The sequence below is a fragment of the Solea senegalensis genome, linkage group LG1 (genome assembly GCF_019176455.1).
Source record: "Solea senegalensis isolate Sse05_10M linkage group LG1, IFAPA_SoseM_1, whole genome shotgun sequence".
Classification (NCBI taxonomy): Eukaryota; Metazoa; Chordata; class Actinopteri; order Pleuronectiformes; family Soleidae; genus Solea; species Solea senegalensis.
The window spans coordinates 13,791,348-13,801,421 of record NC_058021.1 but is presented as its reverse complement, the minus strand read 5'-3'; the positions used below and the strand labels follow the sequence as shown (position 1 = coordinate 13,801,421).

General features: G+C 42.1%; 1 protein-coding gene across 2 annotated transcripts; it reads right to left on the bottom strand.

Annotated features, from left to right (window-relative positions):
• Positions 1-3,982: 3,982 nt before the first annotated feature.
• Positions 3,983-7,578, bottom strand: aqp4 (aquaporin 4). 2 transcript variants are annotated; one of them, XM_044044074.1, is made up of 5 exons: positions 7,478-7,578; positions 6,463-6,880; positions 6,210-6,368; positions 5,379-5,459; positions 3,983-4,593 (listed from the first exon to the last, which is right to left on the bottom strand). In XM_044044074.1, exons 1-5 carry the CDS (start codon positions 7,567-7,569, stop codon positions 4,342-4,344), a joined length of 1,002 nt encoding a protein of 333 aa, XP_043900009.1. In that variant the 5' UTR covers positions 7,570-7,578; the 3' UTR covers positions 3,983-4,341. The 2 variants fall into 2 exon arrangements, with proteins under 2 accessions (XP_043900009.1, XP_043900016.1); XM_044044081.1 differs by lacking the exon at positions 7,478-7,578 and adding an exon at positions 7,328-7,471.
• Between the last annotated feature and the right edge of the window lie 2,496 nt (positions 7,579-10,074).

Sequence of the window (10,074 nt, the reverse complement as noted above, 5' to 3'; positions counted from 1 at the left end):
TTAACAATGCTAATTGCACGACACAGGGGCGCCGTTGTTCGGCGAGTAAAACAAACACCTGTGTGCTAGTAGTGTATTTCTTCGGTGTCATTTTACATACGCAACCAGTATGTAAACTGTGGCATTATGTCAAAACTCATTGCATATGTATGCGACAACATTTAGTGCACTGGTTAAGATGGAGCGCACTCTAGAGTTTCTCCTGCCAGGGAAAGCAGTCTCAGTTTGCTGGTTTTTTTTAACAGAAGTGATTGAAAAAAGCCAGTGTTTTACACTGACAAGTCACTTTTAAGTAAAGAAGAGGATCCCTGATCCCCTCGTATCACTTGCAATCCCAAATTCTGGCTTTCCTTACAGCCCCAAATGCACCTGTCCCACCTCCAGCGGACAGAGGAGTGACACTACTATGAGGGGAAGAGAGACAAGAGGGAGGTGGTGGTGGGGGGGGTTTGGTTTGCTTGGGTAATGCTGTGAGGCTCTAATAAAATGTAATCCTATTATATGGTTCCCACTAGAGGGCAACAATAATAAAGGTTTCCCTAATAACACGAGCAGACCAAAACAGCTCCTCCGGTCAAGTCCCACACTTGCACATATATCCTCTCATTAACCCAATTGCTTTTGGGCCACATTACACCGACAGGCCTTGGAGATTTAGCCATGATGGCGAGGCAAGAGTTAAGAAAAACAAATGTGTTTCATCAAACTGCAGTTTGGGCTGCTCTGCATAAAGGAATTGAAGGGGAGAAGGAGGAGTGAGGGAATGTGTGCGGGTGGGAAGTTGGAAGCAGAGCCCCGAGGAAACCAATCAGAACTTCTCCACCCTCCCTTCCTGTGTCAAAGCCACTGGGGTCTCAGGTGTGTGTTACATGAGCTAATACCTTCCAAACATTGTTTGTGTTGGAGTAATCAGAATTTTGTAGATTACCATTCTGGAAATGATAGTCCTATCATTGGTAAACAAAATCACAATATAGTAGGGGAGCATCGCATGATAAGACTCGATGGCTTCGCAAACCGTCCAAACGATTATGAACTTAAATACTTCCTCTAAATGAAATAGTTTGTTGTAGTAAAGTCCCAGAAAGCTGGAATCTCATCACCGGATCTTTACAAACACGACTCCTCACACGGACGCCGCAAAAGTGACTTTCTCTGACGAATATGAGAGAAACGGCAATCTCTCCTGGAAGGAGACATAAACACAAACTCTCAGATTGACTGTATATGATTTCGTAATGTAATGAATGAGTGCCTGCGTTTTTTTTTTTCTCCTCACACAAATGTGGTAAAAATATTTATCATAAGTGACAAGGTGAGTGAGAATATCAATCATATTCCCAAGACAGCTTGAGTTATTAAGTGAGCCAGTGTAACAGTATTACAAAAACCCAGAATAATAAAGTTATTTATCTCTCTCGCTCTGCATGTATGTGTGTGTGTGTGTGTGTGTGTCTGACAGCATCAGACAGAGGGAGAGAGTGTCGCATGCCTTCCTGTTCCTGTACCACCCTCCAACCCCAGAGCCGCAGACTCAAGGCAGTTTCCAGAATCAAACAATTTCACGCAGCTACTGGAGGAGGAAATGAACTGAGCCCAGAGCAATAATAAAATTATACAAATGTTATTACAGACTCGCCTGCTACTGTCCTACTTTAATTCAAATTTGGGCACTCCAGGCGGTGCTGGTGGCAGAGACCTTCCTGAATAAATCAACATTAGCTTACGTCTAAATTATTAAGGAAGTGGGAGACTTTCTTGTTTATAATATGAATTATTAAACAAGTGTTTAACGCTGTTTTTCCCCACGAATCCCCAAATATTAATTGCTAATGATCTTTAAGGTGTGTGTTTTATCTTTTTGCCCCCCTCTGTTGTGTGCTGGGGAAGTGGGAATCTGAATTTCGAAGTCACAAGGAATCTGTTCTCGGTTAGATAAGCACGAGATGCACTTTGAGATACACTTTGCTGGCATCTGTATGATGTGCTAATGAAGTTCTGCTTGTAACAACATCCCCATCATTTTGCCATTGTGTCGCATGTGCAATGTATGTGAATGCAAATGATGTCGCGTACAGGCTTTGCATGAATAGGTTTCTGCTCATCTTGCTGATAAGTCACGATGTTGAGAGAGTGTTGGTCGATTAGTTGCTGTCACTTCTTATTAGGTTTTCTTTCTTTTTTTTCTAGCTGAGGTATCTTCGTCCACCTTTTTGTTTTTTACAACAACCACAGCCTCAATTTTTGTGATTACATCTCAGGGTGTGATTGATTCTTTACAGCATCTGCTCATATACGAACGGCACAGACGACAGAAAATGCATCACAAAGAATTTCAGCAAATGTCCCTCTCTAACCAATATGAAATTCATAACAAAACCAAATTTCCAATACGGTGGGGACTGCCATCCTCACCTGTCTTTCTAGATTTAATCTAAGGATGAGCAGGGGCCAATACATCAAATCTGAGTGTGAGCCTATTTCCCCACCCACCGTCCCAAGAGGAAATAGTCAATGCATGAAACATCAGATTTATGCAATCGTTTCTTTGAGTAATAAAGATGATTAAGGGGGGGCTGAGATGGCGCTGCGGCCTCGAGCCACTGAAGCCTTGAGGGATGCAGGCAGTGTGTCTGCAGGTAAAGGACAGTGCACTGCTGTCCATATTCAGCTGCAGAAAAAATGTGGCAAACGCAAGTCAATTAAGGCAATCCCTCACACTGTCACAACTGACGAAATACTACGAATACGAAGCTTTAAAAAAAAAACTGTTACTACACCTACTTTGGATCAGACTTAAGTACTGGATCTGTGTTTAAAGGGCCACACCATCCTGTGCTAATGGCCTGGATCAATTTCAAATGAAATGTGGATCAGACTCATGAATAAAACTCGACTTCTGTTTGCAGAGTAAGCTGTGCATCCAAGGCTCGTGGCTGCCCTCCACTGGAGAAATACAAAGGGAGGGATTATTCCACAGTGTGTGATTCACACTGTAGCCAGTAGGTGGTACTGTGGTAGCATGGACAAGACTGAGAGATGCTGGAGCGTATCCATGTGGGGAGAAAACATTGTTTTCAAGTTGATGCAGCAGGAGCAGTGGGGCTGATAATTTCCACAACATTACAGCAACGGATTGGAGTTCTACTTGTTTGTTTATTGGAGGAAATAAAAAGTAGAGATAACAGATCGCCTTTATTTTCACATCACAAACTAGTCTCATCTCCTGTACTCGCTGCTGATTTAATGGGACTATATATGAAGACTTATCTCACAGGGAACACCCATTAGAGACATTTACGTGGCTATGGGGAGAATCATCTAAAAAGGTAGATGAGCCAATCCATCACTGATCTGGACTCCTCCTCCTCCTCCACCCAGTGTCTAGCTCTTTGTGACATAAAGGAGAGATTAAATTGATAAACCTGGTAACAATGGCCATGAGAATTCTTATAAAAATGTGAACGTTCTTTGTGAGGCTATCCTTTTACCCAATGCCAGAAATGTTAAGAGGTAAAAGAAGATGTCTTTGAATCGTGAAGCACGAACATTTTGCCAGAATCATTTACAAAATATTGTTCGAGCACAGAGACAGATCAGTCATTTTTATGGTCAATAAATTAATCTTTTGAGTATGAAGTGCAGCAACGTATACAGAATTAGGCAGTATGTAACAAGAACCAAATCTGGATCTAAACAACCTCAACGATGAAGTATCACAGTTTTATGAAAACAGAAATAAACGTGAACCGTTATTAGACTTGACCAATGATAAAAAAAGTGGAGAGGAACCTTCACAGAAACACAATGGCTCCATAAAGATGAGCTGGACGCTTCCTGCCTCGACTAATGCACTGAAAATAGAGATCACTGTAGTATAACTTGGATAATATTGCTTGTCAGAGCTGCCGTCTATTGCCTGGGACTTGTAATGTGCTTAATGTACATACACCATGTGACACAAATCCTAATCCAACAAGGCTGTTCATTTCTCTAGTACAGCGCGATGACCCTACCTAATTGGTTGGCCCCACGAAATATTTCTTTAGCACGATGTATTATTGTTGGAACACCTGCTGCAAAGTCACTCGGGGGGGGTGGGGGGCGTTATTGAACACACTGTAGATGTTCACTATGAGACTGAGCCATAACATTATATTAGCTTTATGGCGATGAGAGTAATTCAGCACTGCTGTAAAGTCTCATTGATCCAAAATGTATTCTGCTGTGATGAGCATTTAGTCGTCGGGAGGGGGAGGGGAGAGGCTCGAGATAGATAATCCAAAGTTTGATTGTCAATCTGGTCTACAGATTGGTCTCCATTTCCAGTGCACGTGATAGTCATACAGAGGAGAGCACCTCTCCCGCCGAGTCGTGGAAAGGATCCTTCTTCTCAGCTTTCTCCAGGTCGATGGTGTGGATGGAGCCCGGCTTGATGGTAATATCCTCCGTCTCCACCTCTCTGTATTTCCCTGACGGGTCCTTCTGGAAGGTCAGTTTTAGGTTGTTCTTCTTCTCAGGGTCAGGGCAGTACAGGTACTCATAAAGGCCAGCAGCCAGTATGCCCCCCAGAATAGGTCCCACCCAGTACACCTACCATAAACAGACAAGACAGAGACAAATACTTTACTTAAGTCAGGTGGCATGTGTTATTTCTGCTTGTCCCTTTGTTATTGACTTCTGGCAAGCGAAATGTGGCTCACTGACATCACTAAAGGAAAAGAGGGTCACATGTTATATCACAGGCAGGTAGACCAGAGTCTGCAGAATCGAACACGTCGGGACACTTTTGAAGATGATACTAGCCACAGTGACATTTACTAAGTATAACCCAGACGGTGTCGCCGTTTTAGTGAGGATTTAGACTCTGGCACTTCTGTGGTGTTTACTTTGTATTTACTGATATTAGTGTGGTGATTACTGCGACTACTGCTACTACCACAACTTGTCATACTTCAACTTATGCTGCTGCAACTCCATCTTCAACAACTATCACTGCTGCTGCAGCAACTACTACTTCTACTTCTACTTTAACTACTGCTACTACTATTTCCATTACTGCTACCACTCCTGCTGCTAGTACTTCTGAAGTCCACACCTGTTTTTTACTGTTCTGGCAATGGTACTGAACGTTTGACCTTACCAGGTTTCAGCACGTCTCACTGTTGTATGAGCTTTCCACCATCAGGACGGCAAAATATGTACATCAGCATTCTATGTTGCGTGCCATGACACTTGAAACAGTAACCCGATGCACGACGGGAGGAATCCCTTACATATAATACTTTATATACAAGTGGAACAAGTGGAGTCAGGCAAATGTTTGGCCAGTCTAACTCCTGAATGAAAGATTATCCTGTTCGGACAGTATCTCTTACCCAGTGGTTCTCAAAGTTTAGTGTGACAATTGCAGGGCCAAGTGAGCGAGCAGGGTTCATGCTGGCTCCTGTGTAAGGAATCTGGAAGACACACAGTAACATTGCGGTAAATATAAATCATCAAATGTCATTGTTTTGTATAAAACATACTTGGTGAGCGATGCTAAGCGATGCTGTTTCATCAGGATGAGACACTTCCATCTCACACAAGATGAAATAGGTAGTATGTACAGTACATCTAAATTTGCTAAAAACGGTGTGAGGGGAAATCACTAGAGCAGTGACAAACCATAACATCAATTTACCTGTGCATTCATTTGCTCTGCAAGGTTCAGGACGCCCCCAGAGACCGGTTGCCATGCGATGGCAGCCTCCAATAAAGATGTGCATGTGGGTGTGAATTACTAAGATGTGAACAATATCACACATCGAAGAATAGACGCTTTGATGCACCTGTGGTTTTTCCAAGAGGCAACACTGCTGCGCCCCGCTTTCAGCACACGCTAAAGAGGCGCGTGCTTGGAACTTCTCTTGTTCCACACTACTTTGATGTGGCTGCGCTGATTTTAATCTCAGTATTTCACTATTTTGTGTTGAGAGTACAGAAGTCAGCAGATAGATTTGGAGGATTCCTAATTTGGACTAAGTTGGACTTTTTATAGAACAGTTTGAATTTCGATGTTATGTGAATACGTCATTGTTTTTATACACTCTAGCAGTAGTCATGAGAACACAATCATGCCAAAATAAGTCCAGAGCTGCTGCTGCTGCTGCTGCAGACAACTGCCATTACAAATCAATCCTTTATCCATCGTAATTTAAGGTACTTACTGCAAATAAGTGACCAATTGTCACAGCAAAGCCGATGGCCAAGGCAGCAGAGCCCCCAAGGTCTGTGCGTTTAGGGTCACAGGTGGCGAAGACAGTGAAAACCAGCTCAAATGTGATAAGGAGCTCCACAAGAAGGCCATATCCGACTGGGATGTTCACCTTTGAAATGGGAGATTTGCCTTAGAAAACAGTGGGGGAAATATTTTCCTAAACACAACATTGCAAATGGACATGGTTCGGTGAACATTCTTACTGTGGTCACGCCGAGGGACCCTCTAAGAGCCGCAGGTGTGACTAGGTAGAGAATCCCAGCTCCTGTAATGGCTCCCAGGCACTGAGCCACCACATAGAAACACGCCTTTGCCAGACTTAGCTTTCTGGTCACAACCATCGCTGCAGTGACAGCGGGGTTTATGTGTCCACCACTAATGTGGCCAAAACATTGCACCATGGTGGCAATGCTGAGGCCAAAGCACAATGAGATAAGGACCAGGTCAGCGCGGGGAGGCTCCTTCTCTCCTGCGGCCCAGTTGATGGTGGAGCCCAGACTGAGAAGGACAAAGATGAGAGTGGCCAGGTACTCTCCAGATACAGCCCTCCAGAAGTCCTTGGTCCAGATCCCTTTAAATGCCACCATTATGCTCTGACAGTTACACCAGGACAGATACCTCCTGGCAAAAAGAATAATGAGCAAAATGATTAGCCCACTTACGTATTCCTGGTATGTGTGTGTGTGTGTGTGTGTGTGAAAAAGTACCGAGCCCCATCAGGATGGCTGCCTGTGGGCACAACATTTATAACTCCACCAGAGATTTAAACTTATGACTTTCCGTTACAAAATGCCACACAGAGCATTCTTTAAACATTGTGCATGAGGGCAAATGATCACAACTTAAATCATCCAAAGGTTCACGTGCTGTCACTAACTGAACTTTTAACCAGGATGAAGGAAAAATCAGTGACTTGAACTTCAATCCATGCAATTTACTGCACATTAATAAAAAGCGTGTTGACCATCAAAATTAAATAGCATACAATTGTATTAAGCAAACCTCCAAGGCACCAGAGTTGCAGCGAGTACTTCTCTTTTCCTTTAGATTGCAGGGGCTAGAACTTACCAACTGCAACAACGTGCTCTCCCTCTGTCTGTCCCCGCTGTGTGTGATGTGTTTTTATTCATAAGTCCTGGTGAGTTAGTGAACCAGCTGAGACAACTCTCCCTTCATCCCATGTAAAAACTGAGACGGCTGTGAACCTGCAGTACTTACAGAAGAGCAGCAGGCTGTGTGAGCGCAGGAGTGGAGCAGAGAGCAGGTCTGTCAGATGAACATGATCCGCACATTGTGCCTCGGGATTGCATCCAGCAAACTTTATTACGTTACTAAGCAGTCATCACCTCACAGGAATTAAACAGCTTGCTCAGGGGGAGGAGCCGTGATCTGCTGGGTGAGCACACAGTGTTGCAGCAAGTGCAGCAAGCACGGCCACTCAGTCAGCCTCAGCATCAAAGTCATATCAGAAATTTCCAAACATGCTGCAGAAGCACGGCATTCCCAGAAATGCTGACATTTCACAGACAAGGCGACGTGTGGAGATGCACGTTAAACTCCCGCTTTATCAGTGAAAACTTCCAATACCTTGTTCAAACTGTATCTTTGCAGAAACAATTTGTAGCAATAGTATTGTGATATCTACTACCTCTACTATCTCTACTATTTACTACCGTACATCACTTTCAAGAGGGAGACACTGTGCCACTCAACAGCTACAATGTTTGTGCAAATTGAATTCTCACACAATGCATTATTCAAGTAGAGAGCAGCTTTGAGATGCTACATGTTGTTGATCTATAGCAACGAAAGTGATGCAGTACACTCATATGCAATCACAGGAGCTTATGAATTAAATTATGCTACATAATATGCACTTTTACCTTTCATTATTTGAGAAAAGGTTCGTGGAATGATCGAAACATATTGTCATTGTTGTATGTTTTATTCTCTGTGTCATTTTCTAAAGTCACCTTAGAAGCTTAGACTCTTGTAACTGTGGCTCAGGTAGGATCTGAGCATTAACCTCAACAAAGGCTGTGACCTCCATGGAACCAGTTCTAGATGATGAGTTACAACCATAAACCATGTGTTTGTCTCTGTGGTCAAATGCCAGATTTCTTTCATATCTGCTCATAAACACACTTACATGCAAACGTTGCCTTTTCTTCATCATTTCCATGATAAGCTTCCAGAAACAAACTGGGACAAGCTGCAAGGAAATGAAAAGACACGGTATACGCGTTACTTTAACGATCATCAGAAATCACTGAAGAAATGTTTTCCTCAGCTTTTGTGGTTAACGTGCAAATGATCTGTATTCAAAGCAGAGAAATGCCCAACTTTAAAATGTGTCGAAGTTTACAGTAATTAATGAAATGATCAGACTTTACTAAACTGTAAGTTACTGTAAAATGGAATAATCAAATCTAATCTAAATGCTAATGCCATTCATTCATTGCATGCAGCCTTGAGACGGCTTACACACCAAGTTAGTGAATATATACTAAATAAAGCGTGCTGACATTGTGATGCAGTGATTTCCCCATATTAATTATGCATAAAAAGTGAGAAATAAAATACATTAGCCAACAATTTGTCAGTAATTGAATTAAAACAAGGTTAATAAATGGAAGGAGGACAAGAACAAAGTACTTAATGGCATATTTTGTTTGTTTTTAAATTTCCTAACATTTATGCATGTTGTACACATACCAATCCCCCACTGACACCATGACAATTTGAAAATGTCTTATCAGAGGAGGAACATAATGTAAGATCATTTATCTTCTCTTGTTTACAGTAATAACTGCGGGCATCATAAAACTGTGTCGCTGTTAACTCAAAACAGAAAACAACACAGATTAATCTTCCCTCATGTGCTTGAGATAAAAAGGACATTTCATTCAAGTAAATCATTAATCGTCAATTAAACGCTCATTAAGGGCGAAAGAAATGTTAAAAAGTACTCATCTGTATGTGAGATGCTCGTGAGAAGGACAGTTGTACGTGACCCTGGCTGCATAGGGACAACAATTTACAAACGCCGTGCATGGAACTTACAGTTTGGTAAATTTGTGTGACCAAAATTTAACGATGCATGCCGTAATGTGTAAGTGACATTGCCCTGATAATAACATTCCCCCGGAGTTTTCACGAGTTAATGTGTGTCCTGTGTTAATATTTGTGTTCAGAATCCTTCATGCTCCTTTAAGCCGACATAATAGTTCTCCCCTCCAAACATCAGGAAGGTCAGGAGACGAGTGAAGGTGATTTTTGAGATTACAAAAATGCCCAGTAACAGGAAACACAATCATAAGAAAAAAAAACAACACATTTCAACATCCATTATGGAATAACACAAGTCTCTTTTCTTTCTTGACATTGAGGTACCGGCACTGAATGCAGAAGGTTAGTACAGAGAAATACAATGACAGGTGTGTGTTCTTCATGCCAGCACAAAACTATTCCAGTCATATGCAAACATACCGTATCACCCATGTTTTTTAAGATAAACAAACGACTGATTACGTGCTTCAAATGGATAGCAGTGAAGGAAAATGTCCTTTCTTTTGTATAAATACTTAAACCCTAGCACGTTACATTGCCCATACAATGAGATACAACTTGTCCCATTTGCATAATGTGACAATTATGCATGTGTTACAGTTTTATTTACAATGGTAAATATGGCCAACGGGCTTGGCTCATTTTACACTGAAATTTAAATGTGAACACTATATGAAGCGGAATATTAATGAGCTACATAAGTCGTTATGAAACAGTTCCTAAGTGTAGTGCGGAGTTCTTTTCCT

Bases quoted from the DNA above. Each gene is read 5' to 3' on its own strand.
- aqp4 (XM_044044074.1), bottom strand. From the start codon at position 7,569: ATGCAATCCCGAGGCACAATGTGCGGATCATGTTCATCTGACAGACCT. The intron at 6,881-7,477 runs GTAAGTACTGCA...TCTTTTTGCCAG, and splicing joins ACACAGCCTGCTGCTCTTCT to GAGGTATCTGTCCTGGTGTA. The intron at 4,594-5,378 runs GTAAGAGATACT...TGTTTATGGTAG, and splicing joins TAAACTTTGAGAACCACTGG to GTGTACTGGGTGGGACCTAT.